Below are 17,559 nucleotides of genomic sequence, written 5' to 3'. Positions count from 1 at the left end.
TGCCTGTAGCCTGGCTCGCTGCCCGCATCTGTGAACCTCCATTAGATCATCGGGTAAGAGTTTTCGAGACGGTCCCTAACTGCCCACAAACAGTAAGGTAAACTCAGGAGGTGGGCGGGATTATTCAAATATTCGCGATATAGAATCCACCAAAACAACTCCCGCGGGGCGGGGCGTTGGTTGTGGGCGTGGCCAAATTAAAGGTCCTAAGGGCAGCGGCGGGCGGTTTCTCAGCGGATACGGTGTTGTGCTCGGTGTACGGGGCTCATGGCGCTCGCTGGGTTGGTGCAGATGTTGTCCCGCAAGGTTCTGAGTGTTGGGGTGAAGAGGGTGTGGTGTCGGGGAGTGCACCAGGGAAGGTAAGGGCATAGCAATCCATTAAGGCTCGCGGAGTTGGATGCGCAGAGTTCTCCTTTACTATCACTTACTGCTTCCCGCTTGTTGTGGTGTTTAGTTAGAATTCTATACATCTGTATGCACAGGCACCAGGGAGTGTAGCGATGGGTAGGGGTGAACAGCTGGCACTGGATGGAACAGCTGGCACACAACTGGAGTAGCTTCACCCTATAGAACAGTCTGGAATCTGCCTATAGTGGTGTCTGCAGAAGACGGACAGTGAATGTGAATGACCTGGTGTATGGGGGAAAGTCTTCATTCTACTAATGTCACCAGGGTTGTAGACAGCCAGCTCTGGAGCTCAATTACTATGGCTCTTAAAGGGGCTCTCCACTTTTAAAGGGGCTCTTCAGTTTGGATAATCCCTACTTTACAACAGTAAGTAGGTCCCACAGTGATCTTCCATTGGCTGCGGTGCCCCATGGAGTAGTGCTGTACACCCTGTAGCTACTATGAAGTGTGTGGCGCTGGCACTGGTAAGTGGCAGCAATTGCTTCAGTTAGCTGATCAGTGGGATTGTTAGGAGTAGTAAAGAGGTTATCCAAGGGGCAGGAAATGTATTACTCCTCACCTCCTGGAGGCTCACTTCTTGCTGAGCTTTCTCAGCTATTTAAAGGGGTCAAGCTGAAACATAGAAGTCGTACTATATCGAGATTGCTGCATGTGATGGCCAGTGTACATTTAGGGGCCTTTTGATTATTTATGGAATTTTTTTTTTGTGTGTGCACTTTTTACTGTGCAAAAACGCACAGACCTTGCTCAAAATGTATCACTAGGTGCACAGGAGTCTGCACATTTTTTGTTTTTTTAGCAATTTTTTTGGCTAAAAATCTACACCAGGGTCTGACAGGAGTTTTTGCACAAAATTAAAAAAAAAAAAAAACATACAACAAATCTGGTTAAAGAAGTAGCTAACTTAAACCACGCCCCCTCTTCAAAAATGTACCAATGTGTTTTTACTGATCAGGAGGTCTCAAAAAGTGTGAAGGGGGCCTCAATGTTGTTGCACATGAATTATACAAGGATTTGCCCACACGTGGTCACAATATGGTACCGTCCCAGCGCCGCAGCCCGCCAAGGTATTGGGCTCAGATGCGGCAGTGCGCTGCCGGGGAGCGAGGAAAGGGAATATATTTTTGTCACTCAAGTAACCCCTACAGGGGAAATTAAGAACATTGACTGAGATTAGCAAAAACCGCTAAACATCCAACCCCTTCTCCTACACACACACACACGCACACACACACACACACACACACACTGTGACACACACACACCTTTTTTTGTTTTCTATTTTGGATGATGGGCGATCGGTCAGCACTACAGATCGTGGGTGACATCAGGTCATGTAAAGGCCAATTCATGTCACATTTTCCGAGAACACTTGCCATAGAGAATGTGTCTGGCAGGTCCTTTGAGATTAGTGGATGAAATATAGTCTACTAGTGACTATATGCCATCCATTCCCTGAACTCACAGTGTTGTATTGTTTCATGTAGTTTTTTGTACACCTTGATGTATGTGGACATATACTTTTTTTTTCTCATATAAAACACACAAGCTGTTGGATAGATTGCAGCAAATAATCAGTGTGCGAATTTACTGGCAAAATCATGTGATGATTGGTTGTGTGACAGATTGTGTGGTTTCATCCTTATATCATTATAGAGGAGCGAATATTGAGTACGCTAGGGTCCATCTGAACCCGAGCGTGCAGTATTTGGGCAGCAGTGGCTGCAGAAGTTGGATGCAGTCCTGAAAAAAATAGATACAGCCAGTGGCCCGATCAATATTGTAAATGAGCACCAATTTGCTAGATCGGTGCTTCTTTACTGGGCCTATTACATGGCCTGATAATGGAATAGCAAGGGCTGCACGGACATCGTTAATGATGTGTGTGCAGCCCTTGCCAAACAGTTAATACATTACCTGTCCATGCTCCCGGTCTTCTCCTGCTCTCTGTATACTTCCCAGTCCCGCAGCTATAACTTTAGAGCAGCATGTCTGAGCTGTCAGGCCGCTCGGCCTCTCACTGTCGTGGACCGCCGTGGCCACTGATTGGCTGAGTCACCTGTCAGCTAAATCACTGTCCGGGACTGCCGCGTCCACTCAGAGACCGGCATGCAGAGCACAGGAGAAGACTGGGAGCGTGGAGAGTTAGGATGCCTTCACACACACCGGATCCGCAGCGGATTTCACGCGAAATCCACTGCGGATTCAGTGTCCTTGCATCCCTATAAGAATACATACTTGCAGCCGGATTGACATCCTGCTGCATGTATGTAAGTTAACCCCCCGGCGGCCGGAGCAGACATCACCTCCTCTCCACTTCGGGGGTTCTCGGCAGGACGTTCTGCTCAGTCAATTAGTGGCTGCGGCGGGGCAGCGCACTGATTGGCTGAGTGGGACCAGCAGATGCTAGGACCCCCCAAAACAAGCTGGAGCGGGAGGAGGTGATGTATGCTCTGGCCGCTGGGGGGTTAACTTACATACTTACAGCGTGATGTCAACCGATCGGCACCTCCATTCTTTGCTGCAGGGGCCGATCTGATCTGAGCCCTAACAGGTCCGGTACCTGTCAGGTTACACTGTGCATGCTGAGATCATTATCGATTGCGGAATGCACAGGGTTAAATTACCAGAAGCGGGCTGAAACCTGCTCCTGGTAATTGTGGACAGGTGTCAGCTTTAACATACAGCACAGAGTGCTTAGACACAGAGAGGCACCCCTAACATATGTGATTTATTGGTAGAGCCTCCAATTTTATGTATGTTTTTCGAGCTTTAACATACAGCAGACACTCACTGCATATAGTACAGGTTTAGCTCCTGAGTCAGCACTTTGTGTGACAACCACCAGGCTACTGTAAAAAGCCGTATTGGCAGTTGTTAAGGGGTTAATAGCGTTTGATGGTAATTTCTTTAACTCTGCTATGGAGCCTCTGATGCAGTGTGTGGATCTAGCCTTACAAGTGTCAGTGTAGCCATAACATTCCACAAGAGAACCCCCTTTAATTCTCTGTTATCACTCCTTTAGAAATGAATGATTGTCATTAGAGATAAATGTATACACCTGGCCCCAGTGCAATGTCTGTAACTGGTCTCCTCGCATGGGATAGCGGGCTCGGGTGCCCTCATGTAACCTCAGAACTTGCTAAAGGTATGACCGTGTGTAAAATGTACACAAATAGTTGCCTATTTCCTTTGAAAACATTGATATTGTAAAATTATAGATTGCATTGTGCCCTACTGGGCAGCTTGGAAGGGTTAGACCATTGCCATGAGAAGAGCAAAGAACCTGGAGCTTTCCATTGTAATTATTCATTGGGGAATTCCTTTTATGCCCCAGTGAATAGTTTTACATGTGCTGTTTGATAAGCCATGGAACAAATACGATTAGGTTGTTGCTTAGAAACGTGATACGCATCTAAAAGTTCTGTGATTATGTCACCCGCTATATTGGCAGTAGACATTGATATGCACCAACGGAACCTCTGCTCCTGCCAGCATGAGTTCTGCCCTCCCCCCCCCCCTTTTCTTAGTAGTAGTACTGTGTTTATTTCTGCTATAAATGCGTTGGCCATAAAAGTGGGCATGACTTTATGCATTTTACTGGGTTGTTGTCTACGCATGCTGGTAAGATAAGAGAGAAGATTTTATGGAGACTTTCTTGGCTCTCCTTGACACCATGAAGGTAATAGTGAGCATAGGAATTCAGTCAATTTCTGCTCCAGTAGTATGGTTACATAAGTGATTATACAGTGGTACCTTGGTTTAAGAGTAACTTGGTTGGTTAAGAGCTCACAGTTTTTAAAAATTGTGACTTTGTTTAAGAGCATTGCTTTGGTTTAAGAGCTCCTTGTACTGGGTGGGAGCAGAAATGGGGGAGGGGCATGGTTAGCATAGTGGGGTCTACAGCAATATACTCTGACCCAGGAAGTCTCCCTCACCTTCCAAATCATAGCAGATCCACTTCAGGCTGGGGCTTGCATCAAGGGACAGGACTGTGGAGGTAATCTCTTAGTAGCTGTAACCCCTCTCTCCCAGGACAGAGAGTGCTGCATGTATGTGCCCTATCTGCCCTGCTCATTCCTTCATACTCCCTGCAGTCTCTGTCCGCCCTTGTGTTTCCCATCCTCTCCATTACTGTATAGTAACTTATAATATCACACATTCTGCTGTTTCTGAATGTTTGTTTCATCTGTTCTATATGTTATTCAGATTAATACCACATTTTTTTGGTGTGGAACCAATTGTCTGCATATCAGTGATTTCTTATAGAAAATTTGCTTTGGTTTAAGAGTGGATTTGGATTACAAGCACGGTCCCTGAACGAATCATTCTCGTAATCCAAGGCAACACTGTATTTACTTCTACTAGTAAAGGATTCAAGATACAGATACTAAGGCTGATTTATTATTGCAAATGCACAAGAATTCTGGTGTAACTTGTGCTAAGTAACTGTTTTATGTGACTTGTGCCACATTTATCTACAGTATTATGAAAGCAAAGCGCTTCCGCCGTTGGCTTGTCAACTGGCTGATCTCTGCTCCAGGTGCCTGCAGTGTGGTATTGCAGCTCAGTTCCATTGGAAGTGAACAAGCTGAACTGTAATACCACACCTGTAATACCACACACAAAGACAGGAGTGGTGCGGCTTTTTGCAAGAAAGAATCCTGGATAACTGCTTTAATAGTTAGGCTAAGAATTATATTTATATGTGTTAAATCCACAATGTTTTACAGGAGCAGCAAAGTGGATAGGATTTGTAGAACTCTGGTCTACACGCTGCAGACAAAATTGAATGGTGGTGTGGATTTCCAATCTGCAGCATGCCAACATACTCTGGATACACTTCAGCTTTGTGGATACTTCCCAAATCTGCAGCAAGCTACAGATTTTATATATATTATTTTTTTAAACATTAACCCCTAAACGAAAACTCAAAAATGAAAATTGGCGAGGTCCACTGGGTCATTTTGGGCTGGGTCTTCAAAGGGTTAACATATATCAGTCCACAGTCCATAATGGGAATCCTGCAACAAATCCGAACCAAAATATGCACAACGTGACGCTGTTTCGCCTCTTCTGATTTACCCATCAATATGCTGTGGATTGCAGCTTTTCTCTTCCATTTGGCCATACCCCAAAAATGATGTCCCCAAGTAATTTACAGATAGTACTAGTATAAAGCTTAGAGGACACAATGAAGACATTGTCCAAGTTTACCTTTGTTTGCTTTGTTGAATATTCCCATTTCAGTTGTGAATTGCAGCAATAAACATATTTTACATGTGCTTTACTGTAGCAATGTGAAATGTAAGTGTGATATAAAGAAGCTAGACAAGAAAAGCATAAAGGTCTTTGCACTTAATGTACCTCTCACGGAAATTAATTTTTGACATGTGAGAGAGCTGCAACACCACACACAACCATTACCCAAAGTATGAACTGGTGCCTGGTAAAAAGTGAGCTACAACCAACAGGCGCAAACAGCCAACTAACCCATCTTCATTAATAAAATAACCTTTAATCAAACTATTAAAATTTAGCTTTTTGCGTATAGAAAACTTAAAAGACCTCTATATCCATAGATGAGAGTATTGGATGTAATATGTGTCACACTAATCCCAGTCACCACCCAGTGACGCAGTATCTATTAGTAAGCCTTCTATCAGGTAGCTGCAGACTATCCTGTCATTTTTACTCATCTATGTTATAGCATTCTTAAATAATGAGAACACCGCCTAAGAACTAGTTTTGCTCCACCCGAAGCATCATCAGGAATCAGGCCCTTTGGTTAGTTTTGTTGGTAAAAAGTGAGGAGACCGCAGCCCCTTTAGGGTGGGTTCACAAATAATGGACTCCCGCAGCATAATTTTTATCCTGCTGTAAGTATGTAAACACCATCCCCCTTAACTCGCAGCGGCCTGGTGAATACATTACCGGTCCACACTCCGGCTTGCTTCTGTAGCTCCCGGCATTCTGATGTCCCGCTCAGCCAATCAGTGTGCTGTTTTGCTGCTTGCTCTCCGCTCGATGCCGGTTCTATTACACACACCAACAGCGATCGGGTAAGTGCGGAGGGGGAGCATGGAGCTGCGGGGGGAGCCCATAGGAAAGTGTCGGTCTGCTGTCTCCGCTCCTGTTACATGGAGTGACAGCAGGAGATCACTGCTATGTTTCCCTTACGTCCCATTGGCATCACAACATATGGGGTAAATTCGCCCCTGCGAGCCCCTGGGACGAAGGAATATTTAATGAAAAAATAACAATTAAATTTTAATCCCCTCCTCCAGGAGGTATAAATAGGCTCCACCTCCCCCTAGACCTCAGTCTTTTTTTACTTCGTTGCTGTTAGCCCTAGGGGACTTTGTCCCTCCTCCGTTTTTATGCTTTGTTAACCTGTTGCATTCAGGTTTTCTCTCCAGGTAATGATTGCTGGGATGCCGCTGGAGCCGGTGTCCAGGTAGTATCCTGATATTTGCTTCTGCAGGTCTTAGCTTTTAAGTTTTTCTTACCTAGTGCGTCTTGGAACGCACTCTGCGTGTCACCCGAGCCGCTGGCTTTTCTTCCAGTTGCATTCGACTGTGGAACGCATCGGCGGTGCGTGCGTCTCAGCACTGCGGCATCAGCGTCATGTAACTTCCGGGGGCCGGCAGCGGCGCGCGCTCTCTGCATGCCGGATTAGCTGTGTGTTCAAGGCAGAAGGTAAGCTGTTGCTACCTCTGGGTCTGGCTGTCTTCCTCTGGAAGGATTTTCTGTGGCTCATTTGGATCTAATAGAATACATCTGAGTGCAAAGTGCTGTGATCTCTCTTCTATATACTTAAAAGTAAGTGTTGCTGCCACCTAGTGTCTCTTTCCGATATCACTCTAGCCAGGCTAGTGGTTTATATGTATTGTAATACATTGATTATTTGCAGATGTCTGAAATGGAGACCAGTCCTGCTGCTGGTAAAAGACCTTCTAAAGAAGCACTTCATGTGCCGAGTGTGAGACTCCACTACCTGACGGCTATGGATACCGTAGGAGGATCATTTTTTCCAGATAAGATTCATCCTTTCTTTCATAAAAATATTTATGAATGCCTAAAAATATTTATAATGCCTAAGTACGCTGTCCTTCATACAGACCTAAAACTATGAGGAGCCTGATGTTCAGGATGTAGCTGTATGGGTCAAGGACTATGTGCAAAAGACTTTAGCGGCTAATGAGAATCGCCGCCCGTGTCCTAAGTTAAAGACCAAATGGAGTATTTCTCTCTCTACTCCCAGCCTTTGAGTATATTACTTTATGGCTGTAGGATTATGGTCATTTTCAGTTTTACTGTGATTGATGAAGTTAACTCATCATCTTCTTCTGAAACCTCTTCTACTTCTGAAGATGAGAAAGAATTATTCAGGGGGTATTTCACAGCTGATAGAATTCACAAGCTCTGCTAAGCTGTGCAAGCTGAAATACACCCTGAGGAAATAGAAGAGGATAGGATTGGTCCTCCTCAAAAAAGCCTAGAGCTTTTTCTGTGGGTAAGACTTCATTGTCTATGTTACAGGCGGCAAGGAACCGGAAAAGGCTCCGGGTTTGAGCAAGAGGTTTAAGACCTTATATGTTCTCAAGGAAGAACAATGTAAGGACTGGATTGAGCCTCCAAAGGTGGACCTGGCCATAGCCAAACTGTCAAAATGTACTGTGCTGCCTGCGGAGGACGGATCCAATCTTAAGGATCCGATGGATAGAAGGGTGGAGGTAGCCCTCAAGAGATCATATACGGCAGCGGCAGCCCAAGGGGCAGTCTCCATTTCTTCTTTTGAGGTTTCTAGAAGCCTAAGAAGATGGCTGACCAAGGTCCAGGAAAATTTGGAAGCTAGAGCTAGCAGGGACAAGGTCCTTCGCTCCTTAAAAAAGGTCATTATGGCCATTGACTTCCTCTGCGATGATGCATCTCAGGGAACCAGGTTAGCGTAAAAAAACTAGTACGCTCTCAACCGCTGCCGAAGGGCGCTATGGTTAAAACCCTGGGTTGGAGATGCTAACTCCAAAATTCAGCTCTGTAATATGGAGTTCCAGCCAGGTAGGCTGTTTGGCTCTGAGCTGGATAAATTAATGGAGGAATTGTCTGACAAGGAGGGGAAGTCCCTACCATTGTCCTATAAGAGCGGTGATTCCTTTCGCAGAGCAAAATCTCCTCAGCGAGGCAAAGGGAGATACCAGTACAGAGGTCGAGGAAGAAACTATTCCAGAAGAGGTTCTGGGAAGCAGCAGAATAAGGACACCAACAAGAAACCAGATTTCTGACGCAGAAGCTGTCCAGTGGGAACACGTCTGAGTTTGTTTCTCCCTGCCTGGGAAGAATTAAGAAAAGATCACTGGGTGTTAAATATTATTCAAAATGGTTATGTCCTTCATTTATCATCTCTTCCTCCTCCAAGATTTCTTCTGTCAAGAAATCTTAAGCCAGAAAGACACTTAGTCCTAGAGACAGAAATTCTTTACCTCCTTTCCATTGAGGCTCTAGAGGATGTTCCTCTATCAGAGATCGGTCAGGGAGTTTACTCCCCAGTGTTACTAGTGCTGAAGCCATCCGGAAATTGGAGGCTTATTATAGATTTGCGATATCTCAACAGGTGCATCGTAAAGAAGACGTTCCACATGGAGAACATAAGATCGGTAAAATCTATCCTCCAGGAGGGAGATTTTATGGTCACCATAGATCTACCGGATGCATATCTTCATGTACCGATTCTGAAGGCTCACAGGAAAGCCTTCGCCATCCAAATCCAGGGGAAGGTAAGACACTTACAATTCAAAGTCCTTCCATCCGGAATACCTCCGCACCCTTTGTTTTCACAAAGGTAGTGTCACCATGATGGTTCGCTTCCGTTTACAGGGGATAAAGTTATCCCTTACCTGGATGATTGGTTGATTATGACTCAGACTCAGGATCTTCTGAGAGTTCAGTTGAACTATGTCCAGGACATACTTCAACAATTAGGTTGGCTTATCAACATAGAGAAATCAGACTTAATTCCTAATTCCTCCTCGTCAGGTATCCATAAGAACATAAATGCGCTTTCTAGGGCTCCTTGCCTCAGCTGCGGACGCGGTGCCATGGGCGTTATGGCACATGAGATTTCTTCAGAGAGAAGCACTAACAGTATGGAACCGAAGACTGAAGGACTTGGATGCGATGCATGTTCTATCGACTCAAACAAGACATTCTCTAATGTGGTGGAGACAAGTCAAACATGGAGTTTTATTTTCAGAACCACACTGGATAACCATCACGACAGATGCTTCAGGAACAGGTTGGGGAGCTCATCTGACAGTCATCACGACTGCAGGATCTTGGAGTCAACAGGAATCCGCTCTGCCCTCCAACGTGAGGGAGCTTAGAGCGATTTACCTAGCTCTTCTTCATTTTTCTCCTCCTATTTTACAGAGAGCAGTCAGAATCCGGATGAACGACATGACCTGTGTGGCGTACCTAAACAGGGAGGTACCAGATCCCCTTCTCTCCTCAGGGAAGTAGAGAAGATTTTTCTGTTGGGCAGAAACCAGAATAACCAGACTCTCTGCGATTCATATCAGGGGTGTCGACAATATATTGGCGGATTGACTGAGTCAAGGCCTGACATTACCGGGGGAATAGTCTCTCTCAAGGAGAGTGTTTATTCAGTTAACCCAGAGGTGGGGGCTTCCTCAGAGAGACCTCATGGCATCAGCAAGCAATGCCAAAACTGAGGAATTTCTGCTCCCTTTACAGGGCAGACAATGCCACGGTAGTGGACTCAATGACAATACCATGGACATACCAGCTGGCGTATATCTTTCCTACCATAGCCATGATTCCCACAGTTTGACGAAGATCAGTCTAGATCAGTCGTCAGTAATAATAATAACTCCCTTCTGGCCGAAGGGGTCATGGTTCACCCTGCCCATGAATATGAGCAGAGGGGAATTTTGGAGATTACCTCTGCATCCGGATCTAATATTCCAGGGTCAACATCTGTGCAGGAATCTTTCCAGCCTCAGCTTGACAGCTCGGAGACTGAGAGGACTGTATTAGACTCTAGTTTTTCTGAGAAGGTATAGTATACTCTTTCTCACGCTCGTAGTTGCACTACAAATAAATCTTATGCACGGATTTGGAAGATTTTCAAGATTGGTGTGCAAGCAGGAGTATTGATGGACTTAAACCTTCTACTCCACAGTCATTGGAGTTTTTACAGGAAGGCTTCTATAAAGGATTAAAACCTAGTTCCATCAAGGTGCAGATAGCAGCCCTCTCTGCACACCTAAACTCACGTTTCTTTCAGATCTTGGGAGGTAAAGAATTTTGTTAAGGCTAGACTAGGCCTAACCTGGTAAAGCAGGTAGACCCATGGGACTTATCCTTTGTGTTGAGACGCCTGTGTCTTCCTCCCTTTAAGCCTTGGGAGTAAGTAGACTTCAAGTTAACATTGAAAGTTTCTCTTTTACTAGCCATTACCTCTGCTAAGAGAGTTGGAGAACTTCAAGCCCTTGGCTCCGCACCTCCATACGTGATTTTTTCCCAAGACAAAGTTATCCTTAGGTTCCTTCCAGGATTCCTGCCTATGGTGACTTCATTTGCCAACATCAACCAGCCAATAGTATTGCCTGTATTTTCTCCTACTGGATCATCTAAAGAAGACTTGGATCTTTCTTTATTGGACGTATCCAGAGCTATCAAGATCTATCTACATAGAGTAGGTGATTTTCGTAAAGACGAGAATTTCTTTATCCCTTTCACAGGAAAGAACAAGGGGAGAAAGGCTTCAAAACCTTCAATATCCAGATGGATCTGTGACTCCATTGCCTTATGTTACTCCTCTGCTGATCTGGATCCACCAGAATTTACCAGGGCTCACTCTACTAGAGCTGTGGCCTCCACTTGGGCAGAGCGTGCCGCTGTGCCACTTGAGGACATATGCCAGGCAGCTACCTGGTCGTCTTTGACTACCTTTGTGAGATATTTCAGGCTGGATACTTCTTTCTTGTCAAGAGCAACCTTTGCAAGATCTGTTCTTAATGCGGACGTAATAAATAACCCGCCCATTGGGGATAATGCTTGCTAATTCCCCATATGTTGTGATGCCAATGGGACGTAAGGGAAGCTAAAATTATTATGTTAATTTGTTTTCCCTAAGACCCATTGGCATCACAAGACTCCCTCCCTGTGTTTTATGTTTCTTTATAATTAGACTGAGGTCTAGGGGGAGGTGGAGCCTATTTATACCTCATGGAGGAGGGGATTAAAATTTAATTGTTATTTTTTCATTAAATATTCCTTCGTCCCAGGGGCTCGCAGGGGCGAATTTACCCCATATGTTGTGATGCCAATGGGTCTTAGGGAAAACAAATTAACATAATAATTTTAGCTTCTCGTTTGTCTTTCAACATGTTGAAAGACATTATCGGTCGTAAGGGCTGCTAATCGGCCAAATACGGCCGATAATCAATTAGTGTAATAGGGCCTTTATAGTACACTAATATAGATGATGGCCGAAAGAGTTACTGATGTACTAGCTTCATGATGGATACAGCCATGGAATTCATGTATACAGTCTATGTCTGTATCAGTGTTTTCCAGGTGGTCCTTAGCCTGTGAGTTGGGCTCCATAGACTTATATTAGGAGCCTTAGGGCCCTTGCACACTACAGAAATCAAGCAGATAACTTGCTACGGATTCTGTCTCTTTGGGAGTGCTTACATGCCCTGCTCCCGTCGCTCTCTGCTCAAAGAATTGACATGTAAATTCTTTGCCCAGAGAACGGCGAGAGCGGAGGCGTGCAAGCCCTCCTGTAGACATACTGTGGGACACTGAGGCAGATGGCATTCCGCAGCAGAGAGCTCAGACGCGGAATTCCTCCAATTTGAACATAATTTTACATAGTTACATAGTTACATAGTTAATACGGTTGAAAAAAGACACATGTCCATCAAGTTCAACCAAGGAGGGGATGGATACAGGGAAGGGGGAGGGGTGATAGGTTCTATACATATGCATCTATATTATTTTGGTCTAAGAACTTGTCTAGCCCTGTTTTGAAGCCCTCTACTGTTTTTGCTGTAACCAGATCCTGTGGTAGACTGTTCCACAGATTCACAGTTCTCATGGTAAAGAAGGCTTGTCGCCTCCGGAGATTGAACCTTTTTTTCTCCAAAAAAAAAAACTATGCCAGGCATGATTAATGGCTCCAAGAACAAAATCAGACTAACCTGTAATTAAATTGAAATATAATAGAGATTGTAAATGAAGAGATTGTAAGCCCTCGTGGGCAGGGTCCTCATCCCCAATGTACCAGTCTGCCATTTGCCTTCATGTAATGTGTTTTTGATTTTGTATTGTTCCTGTTTGTTACTCCTATCGGTTGTATAGCACTCTGGAATTAAGGACGCTTTATAAATAAATAAATAAATAATAATAGTGAATATTGAATAGCATTAGCATTCTATTGCGTATTTTTTTCAGAAGAAACAAAATACGGAAATTTCCCTGGGCTGGATCCAGCTTTACCCAGGACTCGTAGCAGAGCAGCACAGAATTAAAGGGGTAGTGCGGTCTAAAGGATTTTTTCACTGAATAACATACATTACAAAGTTTTACAACATTGTATTGTGTGTTATTTAAGTGAATGGGACCCTTCCCCAATAAATCCCCAAAAACCCCCCTCCCCCCCCCCCCCCCCGACAGCGGACCCGGAAGTGTGATGCACTATACTTACGGAATCACTGTCCCCCCATGGAGTCATCTTGGGACGATCATGTCATCTTCAGGAGGCCGGCCTGACTGCTCCAGCCCTCCCTCATGCCGGCCCTCCTCCAGCGCGTCATCAGCCAATCACGGCTGAGCAGCTGATGATGTGACATCTCTACATGTAACATTCACTGCACTGCATAAGAATGAGGGTGCTGATCACATATTGATGGTATCCTAGAGAGATGTCATCACTATTGCTATGGAACTCTGTTGGCCAAACTGACGTCTGATACAGAGAGAAAAGCTTTAATTTTTGGAATATGCTGCAATAGCGTTATTTGAATTTTCTGTTGGAGTTCCTTTTATATAGTTGTAAGAATGTAAAATATGTTGTAAGCATAAAAGGAGACAGAAAACCTAATCCTTTTCATGGAGAATCTAAAAATACACTGCCCTGCTTCCTAGAAACATACTGATATCAATATACAGACCCTCAGCAATGAGATCTGGATGTCTTTCACCTCTGATTATAAACAACATTCCATAAATCAGTAGCACAAGTGAAGAGAACAGACTTCTTAATATAAATCTAATTATAGGAAAATGTTTCCATATTTACTTCACTTACTACTACTCACCTCCTTGAAGCAAATGTATTGTCTAGATCCGTGATGGTGAACCCATGATACGCATGTCAGCATCGACACACATAGCCATAGTCGCTGACACGTGGCCGGACGCAGCTACTGTGACGTCACCTGACACAGTAGCTGCGTACGGCCGGCCGCAGCGGTGCAACGCTTAAGCTCCGTCTTGCTCCTGCCTCCAGCCCTGTCTTGCTCCTGTCTCCAGTGGCCACAGCCCGCATTCTGCATATTGTTAATGTTTGTGGGGAGGGATGGGGGTCGGGGGATAAGTCTGGGGAGTAGTGTGTGTGTGGGGATGGGATCAGGTGGGGTAGTGTGTGTGGGGATGGGGGTCAGGTAAGGTAGTGTGGGGGGCTGGGAGTCGGGTGGGGTAGTGTGTGTTTGTGTGGAATGGTCAGGTGGGGTAGTGTATGGGGAGGGATGGTGGGGTTGTATATGTGTGTGTGTGTGTGTGTGTGTTAGGGTCAGGTAGGGTGATGTATGGGGAGAGATAGGGGTCACGTGGGGTAGTTATTTGGAAGGGTCAGGTAGGGTAGTGTATGGGAAGGAATGGGGTCAGGTGGGGTTGTAGTGTGTGGAAGGGTCAGGTAGGGTAGTGAATAGGGAGGGATGGGAGTCAGGTGAGGTAGTGTGTGTGGAAGGGTCAGGTAGGGTAGTGAATAGGGAGGGATGGGGGTCAGGTGAGGTAGTGTGTGTGGAAGGGTCAGGTAGGGTAGTGAATGGGGAGGGGTCTTTCTATTTAAAGAAAATTGTTAATGGCAAATTTTCTCATTAAAGGATATACTGGGTTCTCTAATGATTCCTTTGTATTTGAACTTGTGAACTACCTTTAGGCCGTGAAATTCCTTTAGACCATGAGAGACTATTTAGACCAACTTTTTAGTCGCAGAGAAGTCTCCAAACATATTAATTATGACAATGGCCCTAGGCAGGGATTCTTCTATGTGGGATAGGTAAACAAGAAAGGCTAGAGGTAAACGAATTCCTGATAATGTAATGTATATCACGAAATCAATAACCGTAATTGTTTACCTATCTTATATATAAAAAAGCACCCACTATGACACAGGTATCCAAAAAAGCACTATAGGCATAGTTTCTTAAGAATAGTTCTATTTTATTAACACTGTCCATAGAAAATGGAATGTCGAGGCAGGGCCGAGAGGAAGCATGCGAGCTAGGCACGTGAAACACGTGTTCACCCATCTGCATCTATGTATCTGTGTTTCATGTGAATAAAGCAAGCGATTTTAATAAGAAGCTGTGGTGAGTGCCTCGACATTCCGTTTTCTATGGACAGTATTATATGAAGAGTGTTTGCGTCGATTGAGCACTACGAGCTGGATTGGGACCAAGTACGTGTCCTTACAGTGCGGTTATTCCCTCCTTCCGGTAGTGCCGTATGTCTATAGTGCTTTGATTCTATTTTATTAACATAATAACTCAATAGACATGATAAAATACAATAAATCTGATTACAGAAATGTTAAAAAAAAAAATGACCTCAAATGATAAACCAATCATAGCATCTGTGCACATGTATAGTAATGTCAGGCCAAACTCTAAAGCCCCTATTACACAGGATGATGTTGAGGAGCAAACAAGCGCTGTCAGCTGCGGGGGGCTGCCCGGGTGATCGCTAGATTGTCCAGGCAGCCCATAGAAGATAGCAGCGGTCTGCTGCTGCTGCTGCTCCTGTTCCATGGAGCTACGGCAGCAGATCATTGCTATCTAAGTTGTCTTTCAACATGACATTGTTCATGTTGGCTGATCGTTGTCTTCTATTACGCAAGACTATTATTGGCCGTAACAGGACCGTGTAATAGGGCCTTAAGATAAAGTGCAATAAATCCTGTCAGACCTAAATTTAATCATTTAGCCATCCCCCTACTGGTTCAGCAATCTCTAACATAAAGGCCTTTAGCAGCAGTAACATAGAGTTTTTTTTAATCAAAGGATAAACTTACCCATGAGCCCACATGGAGCCTTCACATTTCCCTCTGTGGAGTAAGTAGTAAACAGCTGTATGGAACAACAATTAGGGCGCACCATAAGGTAATAACATACAAATAGTAGAAAGCAAAGGGTGATGAGTTCAGTTCACCTGTGGATGTTGTACTGAGAGCACAATATCTATGAGTGCATCTGAAGCTATGCCGTCTTGGAATAATTTACCTTAAAATTACTGAGCTGACCAAATAACTTGAACTCTTTAAGAAGCGCTGGGAAGGCTATTACCTGGTTTGCAGGTAATGCATTAGAATACATCACTAGAAACTACTTGTATATCTCCATTGCATTATGGCTCTAAAAACAACCATGCAGCACTAGGGTACAGTGAGTAGCCGCATAGCAGCAACCAAAAGCACTTATGGCAGTAATTAACCACTAATTTATCCTTATGTGCACAATAATGCAAAAGGTGTACAATGACATTACTAAGATTTTACCCCATATGATCTCCCCTGATGATGTCACACAGTAATGACAGAAACGTGTAGGGAGTGTCATTCTAGTGTATACTCTATACACTGTACGGTGCCAGCTGTATGTATGACTGACTTGTTTTTTTGTATAACTATGTGCAATCTTTGGATTTTTTTACCGTCAAACAACATGCCTACTGACCATTGACTAGCTCATTAATAGGACCGAATACAGCCTTGACCTACAGGTTCTATTCTTTTTTACATTGGTTTTTGGGATCACATTTACTGGTGTATCTTAAGTACATAAAATAAAAGCTAAGTGTTTAGGTACTTGCACTAATTCTTATATGACCAATACATGCATAGTTATCTTTGCCAAAATAATATTTATGTTGCCAATAAACATTACAACCATTCTGTGATTACATATTACCCCCATACAGCTACTGAACAAAACAGAAAGATATTACCAATTATACCACAACATAACCCCCAAATAATATCACCATGCCATGACCGCTATCACTACAGATTGTATAGAGGAGTGCAGTTACATCCAGTGACTCATAGGGGGTGTGTTCTCTGATCAGAGTTACTTTTCCTTTTTCTCTCCATCCTGAAGTCCTCTCCTTGCCATTAATCCTCTCTCCAGAATCTGCCAGATAAACATTTTAGGCTCCTTGCTGTAGCACATAAAGTAGTTAAATCCCCTGTGCTCCTATATAGTATAGTAGTTAGACCTCTCTGTTCCAGCATATAGTTGCCCCCCCCCCCCCGCCCCACACCCCTCTCCGGCACCCACATAATAGGTATGTTGATGTACACAAAAAATTTGTTAGAAAAGTATGACAAGGAGGAGAGGCAGTGGAATAAGAAGTCTAGCTGCTATGAAGACTACCATGAACAGCAGACAAAGTAAAGAAGGTATTGCTGCTTTATTACTGGCAACCTTGCTCTTCCAGAGTCTGGATATGAGAAGCATGTCACATGTCAAGTATTGTGTGCCAAGGAGTAAAACATTAGTTCACTCTCAGAGGTGAAGGAATCTGAAGCGTGGGTGGTTATCTCCAGGGACCTTACACTGTACAACTGCTTGAGCTGTCCCTATGCTTGTGTGTAGACTACCTCTATTGACCTTCTGATCAATATGAAGAAATTACTGTCTGTTAGATAAAAGAAAAAAAAGAAACACTGGTGACTACATATTAAGTGTATGTCACAGACAGGACCTTGAGTGCAAAGACAGTAGAAGCTACTCTCCACACCCCTTGTGCCTTGTGTTTTCCCTTGAACAGATGTACCTGTGCAAAAAAAAAAAGAGCATGTAAAAACTGTCTAATAAAATTTGTTTAATTTTGTGAGTT

The 17,559-nt window shown here is 44.1% G+C and overlaps 1 protein-coding gene across 1 annotated transcript in view; it reads left to right on the top strand.

Annotated features, from left to right (window-relative positions):
- Positions 1–216: 216 nt before the first annotated feature.
- Positions 217–17,559, top strand: part of ACSF2 (acyl-CoA synthetase family member 2) — a 75,323-nt gene continuing 57,980 nt past the window's right edge. Inside the window, exon 1 of the mRNA XM_069951679.1 lies at positions 217–359. Coding sequence (XP_069807780.1) covers positions 268–359 — 92 coding nt within the window. The 5' untranslated portion in view covers positions 217–267. The remainder of the gene's footprint in view (positions 360–17,559) is intronic.

Source organism: Dendropsophus ebraccatus, chromosome 14, assembly GCF_027789765.1.
Source record: "Dendropsophus ebraccatus isolate aDenEbr1 chromosome 14, aDenEbr1.pat, whole genome shotgun sequence".
NCBI lineage: Eukaryota > Metazoa > Chordata > Amphibia > Anura > Hylidae > Dendropsophus > Dendropsophus ebraccatus.
This window is presented reverse-complemented; position numbering and strand designations above follow the sequence as displayed.